The sequence below is a fragment of the Echeneis naucrates genome, chromosome 16 (genome assembly GCF_900963305.1).
Source record: "Echeneis naucrates chromosome 16, fEcheNa1.1, whole genome shotgun sequence".
Lineage (NCBI taxonomy): Eukaryota > Metazoa > Chordata > Actinopteri > Carangiformes > Echeneidae > Echeneis > Echeneis naucrates.
Window position 1 is genome coordinate 21,373,906 of NC_042526.1, and position 18,937 is coordinate 21,392,842.

At 37.5% G+C, this 18,937-nt stretch overlaps 3 protein-coding genes across 4 annotated transcripts; 1 reads left to right on the plus strand and 2 right to left on the minus strand.

The window, feature by feature from the left end:
• Positions 1 to 1,124: 1,124 nt before the first annotated feature.
• polr2c (RNA polymerase II subunit C) lies at positions 1,125 to 6,780 on the minus strand. The gene is made up of 9 exons (XM_029522890.1): positions 6,649 to 6,780; positions 5,689 to 5,738; positions 3,677 to 3,745; positions 3,502 to 3,554; positions 2,685 to 2,813; positions 2,555 to 2,606; positions 2,256 to 2,424; positions 2,047 to 2,121; positions 1,125 to 1,930 (listed from the first exon to the last, which is right to left on the minus strand). The coding sequence occupies exons 1-9, from the start codon at positions 6,732 to 6,734 to the stop codon at positions 1,786 to 1,788; spliced, it is 828 nt and encodes a 275-aa protein (XP_029378750.1). The 5' UTR covers positions 6,735 to 6,780; the 3' UTR covers positions 1,125 to 1,785.
• Positions 6,781 to 7,494: 714 nt separating this feature from the next.
• coq9 (coenzyme Q9 homolog (S. cerevisiae)) lies at positions 7,495 to 12,954 on the minus strand. Of its 2 annotated transcripts, XM_029522573.1 has the most exons (9): positions 12,881 to 12,954; positions 11,792 to 11,960; positions 11,492 to 11,627; positions 10,796 to 10,938; positions 9,043 to 9,127; positions 8,854 to 8,958; positions 8,228 to 8,383; positions 8,018 to 8,071; positions 7,495 to 7,859 (listed from the first exon to the last, which is right to left on the minus strand). In XM_029522573.1, exons 1-9 carry the CDS (start codon positions 12,936 to 12,938, stop codon positions 7,824 to 7,826), a joined length of 942 nt encoding a protein of 313 aa, XP_029378433.1. In that variant the 5' UTR covers positions 12,939 to 12,954; the 3' UTR covers positions 7,495 to 7,823. The 2 variants fall into 2 exon arrangements, with proteins under 2 accessions (XP_029378433.1, XP_029378434.1); XM_029522574.1 differs by lacking the exon at positions 8,018 to 8,071.
• Positions 12,955 to 13,342: 388 nt separating this feature from the next.
• ciapin1 (cytokine induced apoptosis inhibitor 1) lies at positions 13,343 to 18,219 on the plus strand. The gene is made up of 9 exons (XM_029522576.1): positions 13,343 to 13,395; positions 14,019 to 14,181; positions 14,354 to 14,497; positions 14,733 to 14,812; positions 16,640 to 16,808; positions 17,126 to 17,202; positions 17,310 to 17,431; positions 17,552 to 17,633; positions 17,756 to 18,219. The coding sequence occupies exons 2-9, from the start codon at positions 14,025 to 14,027 to the stop codon at positions 17,864 to 17,866; spliced, it is 942 nt and encodes a 313-aa protein (XP_029378436.1). The 5' UTR covers positions 13,343 to 13,395; positions 14,019 to 14,024; the 3' UTR covers positions 17,867 to 18,219.
• Positions 18,220 to 18,937: the final 718 nt, after the last annotated feature.

Genomic DNA, 18,937 nt, shown 5'->3' on the forward strand with positions numbered 1-18,937 from the left:
ATTAAAAAGTGTAAAAGGAACGTTGTGGATTGGGAACATTATGTATGTAGTTAAAAAACACTTAAAGTTGCTTCCATGCTGCATGTGTTTTATTAAAAAAATTGTGAAATAAGAGCAGGCAAACTCAGCATGGTATGGAAAATGTATGTCCATCCTGCCACTGGAGCAAAACGTATTAAAAGGGACTGTTGAAGATTTTGCAAGGCATTGGTTCCTATTGGCTTCATTAACTTCATCTTCACATTTGAAAGAGAGTGCACTAGAGCACATGATGTTAAAGAAAACGTGATTCATCAGACCAGGCCACCTTCTTCAATCGCTCTGTGGTCCAGTTCTGATGTTCACATGCCCATTGTAGGCATGGTGGACAGGGGCCAGGATGGAATTATTATTATAAGTTCAAATTCAAGTTCAAGTGGACTGTTATTGCATCCATATGTATATAAAATACACACAGAGGAGCAAAATAATTTTTCTCAAGACCCAAGTGCAAGAGAGAGAGAGAAAAAAACTGAACAAAGAGTACAATACTAAGTTAAAAAGTGCAACCTATGAAAATACTAAACTAGTGCATAAAACATATATATACACAATAGTATGACAATATTTTAAAAAGTAAATTGGTCTGCATGTATCAAGGTGTTTGGCTGTCATATGGCTTGTGAAAACAACCTATAGAACATTCTGTCTTAGCTTTGATGGTCATATCTACAGCTAAAAGGCAACAACATAAACAGCTCATTTGCAGGGTGAGATCAAAATGCAACGGCCCTACAGTACTTCCTCCTCAAAGACGTCCAATATGGAGGGGAACGATGGCCAATGATTTTCTTTGCTATCCTCACCACACATTGTGGAATGTTGTCTGTCTGACAGAAAATCCACTAACGTGGATGTTCTGGCCCAGCTGATGCAACAAATGATCACAGCAAAGTGTTTACCACAGCACAAATACGTAGGGATATTGAGTGTGTGTCAGAGGCAGAAATGGTAGCATGCACTGACTTTTTCAGCTGAAAAGCAAACAAAGGTCAATTAAAGACATTTGCTATATTTACATTTATTTCAATCAGTAATTGGCAAAAGGCCAACAGGAAACAGGAAGACAGATAGAACTAGACTCAGGACGCTGTAACTACCTGGAATGCGCTTTATACAAGGAATATTAAACCATCCAACCATCCATTTCATATTACTCTGGGTGCTTGCTTGACTTGACACATTCCAAGATGAGTATTAAGAAGTGGTGTCCCTGCCCCATCCACCAGTGCTAGTTGTTGAACTCTTTAGCCACCAATTGATCAAATTCTGACAATAACATTTTTCATTAGTAATAAAACTCAACTAAATTAAATAAACTAATAAAAAAAATCTTTAGTTTATTACATGTTTATTTTTAAGAATTACCATGAAATAACTTAACAGGCCTAGTTTTCCTGTTCTTCCTGGTGTTAATAGTCTGTACATAAATTTAACATAACCACAATGTGACATTAGTGAACACCAAGATTTTCAGGAACTTGTTTATTTAATAAAATGCAGGATTTACAGAAATAGCAACAAAGCATCATTTTCACCAGTTTGAGACAAACTGCTTCAAAGTTAATTTGCAATTCCCTCCCCCTCCTTAGAACAACTTATTATTGCCACTGTTCCTGGAATAAGAGACAAATTCCATAAACAATGCTTGTGCGTATGACCGGTGACATTAACAATAATCTAAAATTCAGCTTTCCGATTTCAAAGCTGTATGAAGCCAAGTTCTAGTCTACTCAAGGGATGACATCAGTTGATAGTTAGCACGTCACTCTGGATCTCATGGCTCAGCTGAGTTTGCAGGTCACTAAGCTTTTTCTTGAGGACAGCCAATGCCGACATAACAATGGTCTCAGGTCGCAGAGACCCACATGACTCCACATTGTAAAAGAACCTTAAAAAGAGTGAAAGGTGCTGTGGATGAGCAGTGCTGTAGGCATTTACAGTTTGTGCTGTTAAAAATTTTGGCTCACAACATTTGCTTCAAACCTATGAAAACAAATTCCTTACCTTTCTGGTTTTCCATTGGGGTCATAAGGAGCCTGAACCTCATCCTCCTCAATCTCTGAGTATTCACTCTTTGGCCTTGAAATCAGAGTGAAGTCAATTTAGTCAGGGTGTACATACAATTTGTTTTCTGTAGAGAAGCATTATTTGTTTTTATCATTCACACATTTAATCCTGATGGTGATAACCCAATAACCCAATACAAAACGCACCACTCCTCGGGTCGTGGGTAGACTGTGTGCCTCAGTGCATTGTCTGGGTCATATTCAAAGGACACGCCCGCTGTTGGGTTCCACTTGGCATGCTCTTTACCAAAGCCTTTCTTGGCATATGCCCTGAGCCGTAATTCCTGACCTTTACGAAGCTTCACCAGCAAAATGTCTGTTGTTTCAGTAAATGACAAAGGAGAAATCAGACAGAAAAGAAAATGGAAATCTTGAAAATGTAGGATTTAATGACAGAGCCAACAATGTGCTGAAACAAAAGAGCTGATGTTCTGATCTAAACTTACCATCTTGTTCAACATAGTCATTTGGATCATTGTCTCGACTCCTGGAAGTTACCTGGAAAGCCGCATTAAAACACTCAGCTTTTCTTTGTGCGCCCACATTATGACTTCAAAAAATAGACACACAACTCACTGGGATGACTCTGGGGTTGTTGGATAAAAGGTCACGTGAGGTGACATGACGTGTCTGATCTTCAGTACATCGAACGTCCAGGGTCAACTCAACAGAACACTCTGGACAAAAATCATCACAAGTACAGTCCTGCAGGACGAGTAGATACAGGGGTAAATGATATGTAATCTTCAGTTAATACAATTCCAACCAAGAGAAAACTTTAGAAACATCCTGTTACAACACTCCATTGTAGTGGATTATTGCTATAGTATTATAATTTTTTTAAGGATTAGTTTTTGGCCTTTTTATGCTTTATTTCATACAGTAGTTGGCTGAGAGGCCTACAGGAGACAGGGACAGGGGAATAGGCCTGAAACCTACAGCATCAGTCCTGGCCAGCTTGGAACCCTGGATGCTGTGATCACATGGCTCAAACGCTAACCACTCAACCACTCGTGCTGCCAAGTACTGAATATGTGTTTAGGATGGGATTTGCTGTTCTTAAACAATCAACCTGTTTACCATGGGTGTAATTTAATATGGCTTAGTTGAGTTTGGGGGATGCAGCAGGAATATGACCCTAAATAGAGTAAACTTACTACTACTGCTGCTAGAATGGCTTAAAAATAATAGTGAAAATTATTCAAGATGAAGCAATAGGTCAAGTAGAATGAATCAAAATCCTCCTGGCACATTGTGCAGATCTCATCCACAGCTTTAATCTTGGATTTAGAGTCTCAGTTGTGTTTCAATACCATCAGTGGTCAATTATGAATGGTGCTGTATTGAAGGCTTACTATTCAGTCTCATAAAAGGTGAATACCTGTATACTCACACGAGAATATTGCATTTTGTCGACAATGTCATCACTTGTGAGAGGTATGAGACCTGACCACAAAAGGAAACACATAATACTTAACTTTACATGATATCTCGCCTCCTCTTTTTTCTTTTTAGCTCTAAATCAAGTCACTATCACCAAAGCACATCACAAATACTGTCATACATACCAACTCGGTGCGCAATAAATTCATCATGTAGTACAGATGAATTGGCATCAATCTGAATCCAATCAATAGCTGTAAATGACATAAATAAAATAATGCAACTTGTATTATTTTCTTTTTATATTGATGGAAGAAAGTTTTACGCAGATTACATTTCCAGTATTTTCACAATTTTGATAAACTTACACAGATCTCTTCAACTTTACTTATTTTTGTTTATTAATTTATTCTATGATTAAATTTTCTTGATTCATGGAGGTGAATAGTTCACATTTTGTTGGACTAACAGAGAAACTTTTTAGATGTGTTGTAATCGGAAAAGCTAAGTAAATAAACAATTAATAGCAAAATTTATGATAGTTGAATCCCACTCAGTTATATTTCTAAAAAAAAAAATTTAAAAATTCAGGACTAGATACTTTCATGGCACACTTTCTTTTATCATAGCAGAGGTGAAACAATCTTTGCTTATGAATGTGAGCTCATCACAGTTATGCACTATTAGAATAGAACAGTCCACCACGTTCCAAATTATCATGCAAATTGGATTTGTGTGTCATTAACATTTAATTTTTGATTTTTCAATTAAACTCATGGATGGTCTTGTGTCTCAGGGTTCTGTGGATGAATGAAGTAAGTCTCAGGTAAGCCCAATTAAAGGAAAACTACTTAAGGACATTCCAGCTTATTTAGCAGGCCACAGGATCTCTCTACTGCAAAAAAGTGTTAAATCATGCAATACCTTGGACAAGGTATTGAGAAAAATAAAAAAATAAAAAAATAATTATTTCACAAAAAAAAAGGAAAAAAAAGAAAATAATAATAATAATAAAAAAAAATAAAAGGATCCTCCAGAAGCTTGCAGTTACGTGTAAACCTGCTATTTGGCCACCCCTTACGAGTGCTCACAAGCAGAAATGGTTGCAGTTTGCCCAGAAATACATTAAGACTAATTTTAAAACAGTCCTGTTTACTGATGAGTGCCGTGCAACCCGGGATGGAGTTGTGGATTGTTGGTGGATGGCCTCGATGTCCCAACAAGGCTAATTTTCATGCATGACAATGTACCATTTCGTGCTGCAACGAATATGTCTACATGATTGGCTGCTATGGGGATAAAAAGAGAGAAACTCATGGTGTGGCCCAAATCTTCCCCTGACCTCAACCCTACTGAGAACCTTTGGAGCATCCTCAAACTAAAGATCTATGAGGGTGGGAAGCAGTTCACATCAAAACAGCAGCTCTAGACTATCCTGACATCCTGCAAAGAAATTCAAGCTGAAAATTATACTGGCTCACTTGCATAGACTATTTAGGAAAAGAAGAAAGAGAGAAAGAGAGAAAAATTTCATTTGCATAATAATTTGGAACACAGTGTAAGTGTTAGCAATACCTGGAATTTTTCTTCTAAAACTCAAATGTCCATGTGAAAAAAACAAACAAACAAAAAACATTAAACAGGTGAAAGCTTTGTTCAATAATACATGCTGAAGCTTTAAGTCCTTGCTCCATCAAATGGAAATGGATGTAGGCAAAGGCCCTGGTGGGTGTGTTACTTTTTATTTATGGCAGTTTTACAAAATTATAAAGAATATCAACATTCCAATGCTCAAAATATGAATAATATTTTCTAAATCTGTGACTCTTTGATTCAAACCCATTGTATGAAAATAAAATTGTGTTAGGCGTCTCCTTTATCCAGGTCACAGTCATTGACCTGGCAAAAATTGAATCCAAAGCAACGGGACTTAGGACTTTGGTTTGTCAAAGACGTTTTGCCTCTTATCCACTAAAAGGGCTTTTGTCACAAGGTGCTTTGTGAACACTCCCACAGAGGTAAAAAACCTGGGTCCAACTACACTATTTTGTCAGACTAGTGATGACTTCCATTACAAACTGATCAAGGCCCTTGGATAAGAGGTGGAACGTCTTTGACAAACCGAAGTGCTAAGTCCAGTTGCTTTTGATTCAATTGTTGGTCAGATAAAATTGTGTTAGACAGTAATTTACTTTACCTATAGTGGGAACTTCTGACATAAAAACACGGCGGATGGAATTTGCAACCCTAAAAGAAGAGAAAAAGTTTGTAAAGACTCTCACTTAGTCATAGTCCTACAGCCCACATTACAGCCCACAAACAAGTTATATTCAACACACACTGTATGGTGTGTTAGGAGTATGATCTCACTAATGTGTGTGTTAACCAAAAGCATAAAATCAAGAGTATAAGACGACAGCTAATCCAATTGTAGTTATTCCCTGAGTTAATAGAGTCGTTACAGCAGATTCTTGTACTATGTCTTTTTTATATTTCTGTTACAAAAAAGCTTTGCAACAATTTTAATGGCAGTTTTTCCTGTCCTTTTAGAGGCTGTAGCCACCTATTGATAATGTCACATTTCTGACTACCAAGTTGACACAAAAATGAATATGTGAACATATTGTGAACACCCAGGTCTCATAACAAGTACTTCGTCCAATGCGATATCCCCAGCCTGGGCCGAATGTGGCAATAAGTGACACAGACTTTGTAAATAAGTTCCCCACTTAAAAGGAGGTTCAAGATTTGCTAAAGAACAATGATTGCAGTCAGGAAGGCAGTAGAATAATGGCTTGTCTTTGCAGAAAAGTTGACTAAAACTATATATTAAATACTTAAATCTTAATATTAAATGTTAAACCTAAATTTTGAAACTGAAACAAAATAATTAGCGAATATGGAAATTCACACTACCGGTCACCGGAGCTCCCAAAATAAAAGCTTGATTTATGTTTATAAAACTAAATACAAAATTAAAACCAATTTATTGTGGAAAATTAGTACATTATTTTAAAAACTATTGGGCTTCAGCCAACAGAGCTATCGTTCAATCTTTCTGTCATGCAATTGCTAAATCATAATATAATGGCTGCTCTCGACCACGCACAAAACACACACACATTTTCAATAGTAAGAGTAAGAAAAGAATACTTACGCCAAGTCTGTATTTTCAATAACGAACTTGACATTTTCGTCTGTCAGTTCTGTGATTTTCACCGTCGGCTGGTTAGCATACGGCATTATGGTAGATGGCTGAGAATGAACGTTGCTAACTCGACTCACAACAGCGCTGCGTCGACTACAAGGCCTCACGGAAATATTTACCAGCCCCTGATTGGTGAAGAGACGTAATTCCTATCAGTGGTTGGTTGCAAAGATTCATGAGGTGGGATTTTCTTTTATATCCGGGTCACAGGTGACTGGGACTGCTCTTCCAAAATAAAAGTACTCCCGCCTTAATAAAAAGAAAAAAGAAGATTGGCCCAAAGCATTTACTTCAGCGAGATGTAATTCTTTCAAGAGCACAAGTTAATTATATGTTTATATTATGGTAGCGAAGCTTGTTGTGATAACAGAATTAATTAACATTTAAAAATTTTAAACGAGGTGCACACTTCTGTGCATAACGTGAAAATTCATCGCATTTTGTAGAGATCATTGGATGGGACAATTGTGATGAAATCTAAAGTGTCTTGCTCATTTGCTCTCCTGATTTCAGCCTTTCAGTTCAGGACCATTCATATGTATACAGTAGGCTAGTAGTAGTAGTGAAAGCATAAATATGTAATATTGTGGGCAGCAATTATGGGTAAATTGAAAAATGATATAATGAGAGGAACCATATATTTTTTGTAATGATAGGATCATTAAACTTTTATTTTGCGAAATCAGAGCTTGTTTAGAGAACCCATCGCTAAAAATGAAGAAAATGTTATTAATGATCTTGCGATAACAGCGTGACAGAAAAATCTAATTCTCAAACAATTAAAGACAAATATAATCAGAATATATAATAATCATTTTATTGAAATCTTAATTAATCCAAAGACAAAATAACAGCAACATCTGTGTTTCCTTTTATACAAAAAGAAATCTGAGCATGATGGTGAAATCTTTGGCAGTGAAACAACTGAACTAAGCCACTATTAACACAAAGAAATATCAGTGGTCTGTAAGGAGCAATAGCTTTCTTTTGCTAAATAAAAATCCTAATACCATATTCATAGCAATTCATACCAATAGTCAGAATGAGAGCATGGAGAAAAAGAAAATATCCAACTTGTGATGCGGAGTCTGTCATAATCCATTTGACTGAAAGGAAGTTTATCATCACTGCCTCTGGTTCATCCCTGCGATATTCTTTAGCTGTAAAAACACGACATGCATGAGCCGTCGTATATATATATATATATATATATATATATATATACACACACACACACACACACACACACACACACACACACACACATACATACATACATACATACACACAGACAAATATTATTGAGGCAAACACATACTGTTACGGCCGCTCCCATTAGCCCCTGCAGAGCGGTTTCACCAGTCGATTGCACCTACAGAACAAAATTAAATGCACATTTCAAAAGCTAAAGAACGTCATCAAAATTCCATCTAGCTGATCAAATATCAGCTAGTTTAAAGTGGCTCTGTAATGACTACATTTCATTTGTTAAATCTCCTTTTTCAGTTTTAATGATAGTGTGTCTTACCTGTTTGATAGTGGTAGCCATGTTAACTACATCCTGAATCCGGTTGTCAAGGAAGTTCCAGGTGTCCTGGAAGTCTGGAGAAGAGTCTTGAACCATCACCAGCTCTGTGGTATTATAGATGCCTGTCAGTGCTGCTCGTTTGGTGTACCAGTTCATCTATGTAGGAAAGGGGCAATACATCTGATAAAACTTTGAAAGAAGCAAGACAATTTTATTGTTTTATATTATTGTGCTTGATTAAAAAAATGGAATGGCGTATGCTGCATATACAGTAGAATACATTACATTATATACAACAGGAAAAGGTGAGAAACAATTTGACCCTCTATGACATATTACATATTCTTTTTTTCCTGTAAACAAACAAACGAAAAAAAAAAAAAATTTATATCTGAGAGTTTTAGGTACATTTTAACAGAATGATACGGTGTGAAATCACAGCTATTTCCTTTTCTGGCTTTTTGATCCCTACTATGAGCTGAGTGCTCATTTAGGACAATGATTACACTTTTGATTGGATTTTATTAGCTGGATAAGTAGCAGGGCGGATATTATGAGGATCCTGACAAGGGGGACAGGATAGTATAAGCAGAAGAAGGGGATTGAATATGATGGGATCTACTCACATCTGTGGATCGGTCTCCAGCATAGTACCAGATGTCATCTACGAGGGTGGACAGGTGTTTTAGGCTGTGTGGGATGTTGTGAGGGAGGAGCAGGATACTCATTGCCTGAGGACAGGTACACAAAGTTTAGGATTAAATTTGGTTTCTCGTTCTGTCATGACTCATTGTCATGAATTCTCCAAACTACACCTGTGGCCATGTCTCAATATATGGGATGTACATCCGCAGTCTGCACTCTACAGCGTCTCGAAGAAAGTCAGAAGTCTTCTTTGTTCTGAAACACAAGTGCCAAAGCTAAAAGTTGGCATGTGCATCTTTTTGGCGTTGCAGTTTTCTTGAGCTTACAAAAGCAGCAGACTATAAAATGTATGAGTCTGGATTGTGGGCAGGATAAAGGCAATGCCAGCTGATATTTGGGGAGGGTGGGGTACACCCTGGACAGGTCACCAGTCCATCATATAGAGACATACAGAGATAAATAACATGGTTAGCGTGTCACATTATCACAAGGTCCTGGGTTTGGACCCAATCCAGGGACCCATGCTACATGCCATTACCCTCTCTTTCCCTGCTTCCTGTTGGCCTCTTTGCCACTTAATGTCGTCAGAATAAAGGAACAAAAGCCCCCCCAAAAACACTCACACCTATGTGCAATTTAGAAACACTGATTTAACTACAATTAGACTGAGTGTCTTTTTTCTCGTATTGACCTCATTTTTCACAGATGCACAGAGACAAGACAGAATGCAGCCAGCTTCCGGTTTTTTGTGCCACACTTCCGGCTCAGCACTCAGCACTGTGTAGCTATTAGCTAACTTGTGTCTACCACAGCTACAGAGAGATATTTGTGTTTTGTTTTGGTTTTGGTTAAGTAATGGCTTCAAGGGAGACTGGGCTCTCTTGTGCAGTTAGGGGCTATAATAATAACTGGTATAAACAAGTTTACCTAGAGGGGGAGTGTTTTGAACATCAGCTGTGTACGAGAACTGAATGTGGATGTAAGGTGCAATATGATCTGCATCCTCCACCGAAAGACGATAAATCCCGTTGCCTGTGGTTCATCCATGAGGATGCTGGTTAAAAATGTCAATCTACAATTTAGGCAAAAACGTCATGTCCACTTGTTTTTTTCTATCTAGTTACAGACCACTGTGCCTTGGTTGTGGTATAATTTTTATATATGATATACATACATATATAATGTGTGTGATTACATTAACTAAACAATTACAATTTATGAGAAAGAGGGTGTTTCTAGAATGAGCTCGCTTTATTCGGAACAGTTCGTGTTTGTCACCTCTATTTTTCTTTAATTCTTCTATTTTTATTATTATATTTGAAGAACTCAATGGTACCAAAAGTTTTTCAGAATTTATAATTACACATACAACTTGATGTTAAATAAAATGTCAATGGTAAATAAAATGTTAAATAAAATGTCAAAATGTCTTTTTCAAGTGTCAATTGAATTTTTATTTCATACGTGATTGCAGGAACAACCAGCCATTTTGATCGTGCCAGCCGATGTAGTCAGGAACCAGGCAGAGTGGAGGTCAGCTTTGCTTTGACTGGGCAGCACATCACCTATGTACTGAAACTGGTACTGCCAGTCGGTAAGCGTCTGAGGATGTGGTACCAGCCTCCAATCTTATTTTATTTTATTTTTTTTAAGGTTTCTTTATAGTGTACCCAAGACACAGTTGATCAACATTAGCTTGCACCGTTAGCTCTGGTAAGGGAAAGCGGCTGACCGAAAGTGCTGCACAAAAACACGGAAGTTCGTCACAATTTACTTCCGTGTTTGAAAATAAGGTGGATTAGCTAGAACTGAACTGAATGTAATATAAAAGCCATCACACAAGATATTTTTTTCCCTGGCTACAGAAATGGTAGTAAATAAAATTTTCAACATTAAAATTGAATTGCTGGCATGCAAACTTACTCAGCCTGGCCCAGCTGGACATGCTTGTGTTGCTCAGTCAGGATATCTGTCAGATTCGAATTGCACTGAGCAATGAAATGTAGGACCAAGTCTCCAGCTCCATTAGAGAACATTCCAGTGGAAGCAGAGGACAGACCCAGTGTCTGAAACACGCACGCACGCACGCACGCACACACGCACGCACGCACACGCACACACACACACACGATTAAGGTTTAGATTAGATTAAGGTGAGTACAAAGGTTATTTTGTAACCCTAGTTTAACAAAAGCATTTCCAGGATTATAGCAAACGCCTTCAGGGGATCTGGTATTCAGCTTTTCTTAATGCATCCATGTGACATATTTATTTCCACACTGTATTCTGATTGGTTGATTTGTGGTTTGTAGTGGTAGAAAACAGTTAATATTTATTCATCACAAAGCTCTCCAAATTTTTATAATTTGTCTGAAGTAAAAAAAAAATTGCATAGTGTGTAGTAAAAGTCAGGTGAGATATATGCGATCCAGTGGAACCCTTTACATCCACTGTGAACCCATTGAAGCCTTTTAAAATAATGTCTAACAGATTTCAAATTTGTCAACTAACTATATATTTATACTACATGTGACATCATATTGTTATAGCACCACACATCTTAGTACTAATGTCTTTTTTCTAGAAGCCATCCAACTCTTTAACCTAACAGCAGCTCACCTCAGCACCTGCTGCGATGGCTTCCATCGACCAGCCATACTGCTGGACAAACTCCAAAGCAGCGGTAAAAATTCTAGCCTGAAGTTGCTCCTCTGTTTCATACTCTTCACCATGTTCTCCACTCTGATCCTGGTAACTTCATATAGACACATAATCAGTGATGTTTAAACACAAACACAGCACAAGGATGATCAGGAGACTTTTACACCAGGAAATGTGGACACTCACAATGTCATGTCAGAATATAACCAACAACAAACTTAGCATAAGAAATCCACATTACAGATTACATTAACTGACCTCATGTTTGACCTGATAGAATCTCCCTTTTCATTAGGGTGAGCCTGGTAGTGCTCATGGTACATTGTGGATGAGGAGGATGGGGGTTTGTCAGATTTGGATTCATTCTCAAGTCTCAGTGCTGAGCCATAAAAGCCACGTCTCAGGCTGCCACTCTGGCGGGTTAAAGCTGATGGTGGGAAAGGGAATATTTTGTTAGTTTTGGAGACTTTGGGGTGGAACAGAACAAAATTGCATTTCCTTATGTATCCACTTCAAGTAACTCACAAATGACACTATAATAAATTCAAATGCTGAAAATGTATTCTCCACAGGCCATCCTTTACCTACTTTTGACTGTGGGTTTTTTTGTTTGTTTGTTTGTTAGTTTTTTCCCAAACTGCTCTGGATCTCGGTTTTGAAGAAAACTGCACATCTCTCCATAGGAAAAGCTTCCCTTCAGTGAATTTGAAACTGAGACAAGCTTTAAGGATTTCATAACCATCTTTTGTTCTTTGATACTACATTTATTATGTACATAAGAATGTACACTCACTACAAATTGTATTTAAATTACATAAAGCAGGTTGTATACAAGTATTTAAGGCTTGTATGCATAACTATACAGATTCCAGTGCACAGAACTATTTTGGAAGCAGTGACTTTCAACAGCACCACCAACTCCATCCTCCAAAACGAACTGGGTCAACACACGTGTAAAATGTATCAAAATGTCATAAAAAAGGGCATTATTCAATTAAAATTTAGTTTGTTTATCTAAGAGTTCCCCATTAACTGACATCTGAATGCAGGGGAAACACATTTGCATAACCAAGACAAAACGCCCCCTAGCTGAAAGAACTCGTGTTCATGTAACACATTTGTGAATCATGAGTTCAACATACCCGTAGCACCACACAAACCAAGTTTAGTAAATTAGTTTTTTTTTTTTTCCAAACAAAGCGCAGCCCAATAACGATCCTACTGCCAGTCCAGGAAGGGCAACGAATAAAATATTCGTTTGACTTCAAGACCTGATAGGTCCAGGTTCAAAAATTCCAGCCCACTCAGTCTATTACTAACTTAAAATCATTAATAGGCCTGTCTCACCATTGCCCAGTCCCCGAAATGCCCTTCCAGTCCGCAGAACTCTCAGCAGCGACGCCATGTCCAGCTGCACCAAGTTTTTTTTTTTTTTTTACATAACTACGTCACTTTTCCGCGTCTCAGCTCACCGTAAAACCCATTAAACGGTCGCATTTATAAATAGATTCACTCTGTCACCATTGTTTTGTTGTTCCTTTTGAACCAATCAATTTATTTGTTTATCGTTTTTCTATATTTAAGAACCGCAATGAGCTAAAAAAAAAAAAAAAAAAAAGAAGTCCCATATTTTCTGGTATCCTGTAAACATAAGACATTGAACCAAATATTTCAAATTTACAAGTTAAAAAGCTCAAATAAAAAATACCTAACATTTTTTGGGTCAAAATTACTCAATATTATTGATATTATTAAATATTTGTCGCCAGCGATACATCAACAACGATTTACATTTTATTTTGAAAACCAAAATCGGATATTATGCGTCTTGTTCCTAGCTGGAGCTATCATTAAGCTAGCAGGTAGGTCGCAGTGTTTTCTGTTAGAATATATGACATTCAGGACAACTAAGGTATTTAGAAACGATCACACGGTAGCTTGGGTACATTTCGATGGTAGTATTCGTGTGCCTGATTCTTGCTGTATGTAAACAGTCTTATAAACTTGACATCGTCGGTGTCTTCTGTGTCACGCTGTTTGTTAAACCATTGCGTTTTGCCCGTGTTAACGTAATGCTCATTAGACAAATTAACCTTTTGATTCTTTATAACTTCGTGGTATCTTAAAGGTGAATAACTTATCACTACTTGAAATGCTGGTCATGGTCATGCACCAGTTTATTATCATCAGGGTCCAGCAGATCGTTTTAACTTCAAGACTTACCTAGTTGCTCTAATGGAGTGGACTTGAGCACGATTTTGAAGTGTTTCATGTGTGATTTTTATTTATTTATTTATTTATTTTCAAAAGTCAAGTGTTCTCATTACCACTGTCATCAAAATAAATAGTAATTTTTTGCAACCCATGGTCTCACAAATTGGCTCAATGTTTCTTTAGCATTGTTATAATGTCATAATGGAGATTACATTCAAGGCAAGCATTACAACTAACAATTAATCCCAACCCAAAAATTTGGTTTCTCTAGGAAATCATGGAAGACTTTGGTATCAAGGCAGGCGACAAGGTGCTGTTTGTTTGGGTGCAGCCCTCAGCACCAGCAGCCTTGAAAGACTATGCAGAGGAACTGGGCGCAACTGTTGGTGCAGATGGCAAAGTGTCAGTGGAAAACATGGAGAGACTCTTGCTGTGTGAGTGACTTTACTATCTCGTTATACCATACAAGCCTTATGTTTAGAACAAAAAGCTCCAAAACACAAATTCTTGCTTTATTAGACTGCCTTACAAAGTATGGCTTGACTGAGTTGAAGGTATGATTTTATTTTTTTATTTTTTGTAAAAATGTCTTTGTTCCCCTCTCAGCCTCCCATGCAGCATCCAGCTTTGACTTGGTGCTCTCTTGCCTTCTTGCTGACAGCTACTCTATACACAGTTCAGACACACTAGCTGAGATCATGAGAGTGCTCAAGCCTGGTGGGAAGCTTGTTCTGGATGAACCTGTTACTGGTGAGCACCTTGAGTGTCAATGTCATATTGGGTGGCAAGAGTTTATTTAGAACACTGACTTGACAATTTGTGTGTATTATTTTTTAATGTTTCTGAGTCAATAGGTTTTTAACCATAATATATATATATATATATAAAGTCACCATAATATGGCAGGGTTCATGAAAAATCTTACACAAACTTTTTAGCTCTCATTGCACTGCAGTATATCAGACATTGTTTGTGTATCTTTCAGGAGCTGAGATGCAGAGTATGAGGACTGCTGAGAAGCTGGTGTCAGCTCTGAAGTTGTCAGGCTTTATGTCAGTGACAGAGGCGAGTAAGAGACTCACACTGAAATGGCTTGAAAGCCATCCTTATGTGCCATGAAGTATCACAATTTCATGAAAAATTTTCTTGGAATTGCAGTGTTTAACTTTTGCATTAGACAATAGACTGGCCTCAATACTTCCCTACTTAGATCTTAGTGCGGCTTTTGACAACGTTGACCATAATATTCTATTACAAAGTCTGAAACATGCAATTTGTATTAAAGGAGCCACACTAAGCTGGTTTAAATCATATTTATCAGACAGATATCACTTTGTTCAGACTAACAATGAGTCTTCATCATGCACCTTAGTTAATCATGGAGTTCCACAGGAATCTGTCCTTGGACCAGTCTTTTTCACCCTATATATGCTTCCCTTAGGCAATATAATCCAGAAGCACAGCATAAATTTTCACTGTTATGCAGATGATACTTAGTTGTTCTTGTTAATGAAGCTGAATGAAAATAATCAGCTAATAACACTTAAGGTCTCTTAATGACCTGAATGACTTGCAACTTTTTACTCCTTAACTCTGACAAAGCTGAAGTTCTTGTACTCAGCACCTCAGAGAAACGCTGTCTAATCGGTCTGAGCGTCATTAGTTTGGCTTCCAGCTCCACTGTAAGAAACCTTGGAGTAACTTTTGGTAATTAAGCTAAGCTATTCTACTATAGTGTGAATGCAATGATGTACAAGAGGATTATAGTAATCAACAAGCATCAAACATGTTTGAGGCTAAGGCCAAAATGTTTTACTTCTAAATTCTGACAAAACTGAAGTTATTGCACTCGGCCCTAAGCACCACAGAAAAACCATATGTAATTATATAGTCAGTCTGGACGGCATTAGTTTGGCTTCCAGCTCCACTGTTAAAAACCTTGGAGTAACCAGGACATGTCCTTTGTCCCTCACATAAAACACGCCAGTAGGGAAGCTTTCTTCCACCTGAGAAACATTAGGAAAATCAGAAATATCCTCTCTCAGGATGATGCAGAAAAACTAATCCATGCATTTGTAACTTCTAGGCTGGACTACTGTAACTCATTACTATCTGGATGTCCAAACAAATCTCTAAAAGGCCTTCAGTTAATTCAGAACGCTGCTGCACAAATATTAACAGGAACTAGGAAAAGAGATCACATCTCTCCTGTGTTAGCTGCTCTTCATCGGCTGCCGGTAAAATACAGAGTAGAATTTAAAATTCTTCTGTTAACATATAAAGCTCTTAATGGCCAAGCTCCATCATATCTCAGAGAGCACATAGTTCCTTACTGTCCCAGTAGGCCACTCCGCTCTCTAGATGGACTTGTGGTTCCTAGAGTCTCCAAGAGTAAATCTGGAGGCAGATCTTTCAGTTATCAGGCTCCTCTTCTATGGAACCGACTTCCAGCATCGGTCCGGGGGGCAGACTCTTTAGCAATTTTCAAGACCAGGCTTAAAACTTCTCGCTCCACCTCCTCTTGCTCGCTCTCTCTCCCCCACTCTCAAACCAGCCGGTCGAGTCAGATGGCTGCTCCCCCTGAGCCTGGTTCTGCCTAAGGTTTCTGCCTCTTAAACAAAGTTTTACTTTGCCACATTTGCCAAGTGCTTTCTCTTGGAGGAATATGTAGGATCTCTTTAACAACTCCATAAAGAGTTTGGTCCAGATCTGCTCTATGTGTAAAGTGACTTGATGTCTCTTTGTTATGATTTGGCAATATATAAATAAATTTGATTTGGTGAGAGGGAAGTGGTATAACACCTGTGCTAACAGGCCTGGCATTAATAAAATGGAAATTTTAAAATGGTCACATTTTTGACCTGTTGACCTGTTTGACCTCTCTCCATCTAGGTCAGTAAATCAGAACTGAGTTCACAAGCATTGAGCTCTCTCAGGACAGCCTGTGGTTTTCAAGGAAACAACATATCTAGAGTCCGCTTATCTGCTTCCAAACCCAACTATGAGATGGGATCATCCAGCCAGATTAAATTATCATTTGGAAAAAAGACATCTAAGTCAGGTAGGTTTTATAAGTCAGGGCTTCTTTAAGGAGATTTCTGGGATCTGTAGGGAGGTAAATTTTTATTTCTTTAGCATGATGCTTCTAAAAACATTGCTCAGATTTTGCAAAAAATTGTCATGTCTCACCAAATGCAAAAACATCATGAAAACCAGTGAAACAATGCCAGATGCAGGTTGAATAAATGGTGCAAAAGTAGGTGAGACATATGGTTATTTTCTATGTGGACATATGGCCACACAATTATTTTGTTAATATTTAATGTATAGCATTACCTTGTGAGTTACAAAGGGAAACGCTATCATCTGTGGTTGCAGTGGAGAAGCCTGCCCTCGATCCCAACACTGTCAAAATGTGGACCCTTTCAGCCAATGACATAAACGATGATGATGTGGTGAGTCAATTATTTATATTTTTACTCCTTCATATGTGGTAACCTGTTAGATGACATCATGTTTCGTTCATCAAGTTTTTCATGTGCCTTTTGTGCTCCTTTTCTAGGATCTGGTAGACTCTGATGCTCTTCTGGATGAAGATGACTTGAAGAAGCCAGATCCGGCATCTCTTAGAGTACGGAGTTGTGGAGAAGGAGCTGAAAAAAAGAAGAAAGCTTGCAAGAACTGGTGAGGTCACTGCACATATGTATTTAAACCACAGACAAAACATGTTGGTGTGCTAAGTAGTCAATATGCAAGAAGCTGCTAGGTTATTTAAATGTTGCATGATGCCATATGTATTTGTAGCACATGTGGTCTTGCTGAGGAGTTGGCGGAGGAGAGTAAAGGAAAACAGAAGACAAATTTACCAAAATCTGCCTGTGGAAGTGTGAGTGTATTTTATTTCACCATTGGGAAAGTCTTGCTTCACTTTTTGCTTTCAATATACTTACCAATTACCCATGTGAGGAAATAATCATTTCAATTATTTTCATTATCTGTTGATGGCAGTGTTACCTTGGTGATGCATTCCGATGTGCCAGCTGTCCGTATCTGGGTATGCCAGCATTCAAACCAGGAGAGAAGGTTGTTCTGAACGGCAACACACTAACAGATGTGTGAAACTGCAGACTTCTTCTTTATCACTTATGCTTCATTTAAAAAAAATCACATTCCTCACTTTTCCCATCCATTCTGAGTTGCTTCTGAAGAAATTCAACTCAGCAGCTCCTAGCTGAAAACTGCTTTTTCAGAGGACATCACTGTCATTGAAGCTTCAAGCGTGACCAGCAGTGGAACTTGATGAAAATGGGAAGAAGTTCACTGTCATTGCAAATTAGATTGTATCAGATAGTAAGCGAATACGAGCAAATTTTTGTGTAGAAGTCAAAAGTAGTGCTATTCAAGCTTATAAATGAATAAACCATGTATGTACAATAAACTAAAGCTACTCTTATGGTGTTTATAGGCATCCCACTTACTTCACTTCAGTAATTTGGTTTTAGACAGATGTATTGCACAGCGTTCTCTGCCACCATCACAACACCAAAGGAGGTAATAAGTTGAAAGAATGCTGTTCTTCCCCCCAGTAAAATTCAGACTTCATATATATATATATATATATATATATATATATATATATATATATACATACATATATATACATACATATACATACATATATATACATATATATATATATACATATACATACATATATATATATATACATATACATACATATATATACATATATACATATATACACATACATACATATATACATATATACATACATACATACATATATACATATATACATACATACATATATATATATACATATATACATATATATATATACATATATATATATACATATATATATATATATATATATATATACATATACATATATATATATATATATATACATATATATATATACACTCACCGGCAACTTTATTAGGTACACCATGCTAGTAACGGGTTGGACCCCTTTTTGCCTTCAGAACTGCCTCAATTCTTCGTGGCATAGATTCAACAAGGTGCTGGAAGCATTCCTCAGAGAGTTTGGTCCATATTGAAATGATGGCATCACACAGTTGCTGCAGATTTGTCGGCTGCACATCCATGATGCGAATCTCCCGTTCCACCACATCCCAAAGATGCTCTATTGGATTGAGATCTGGT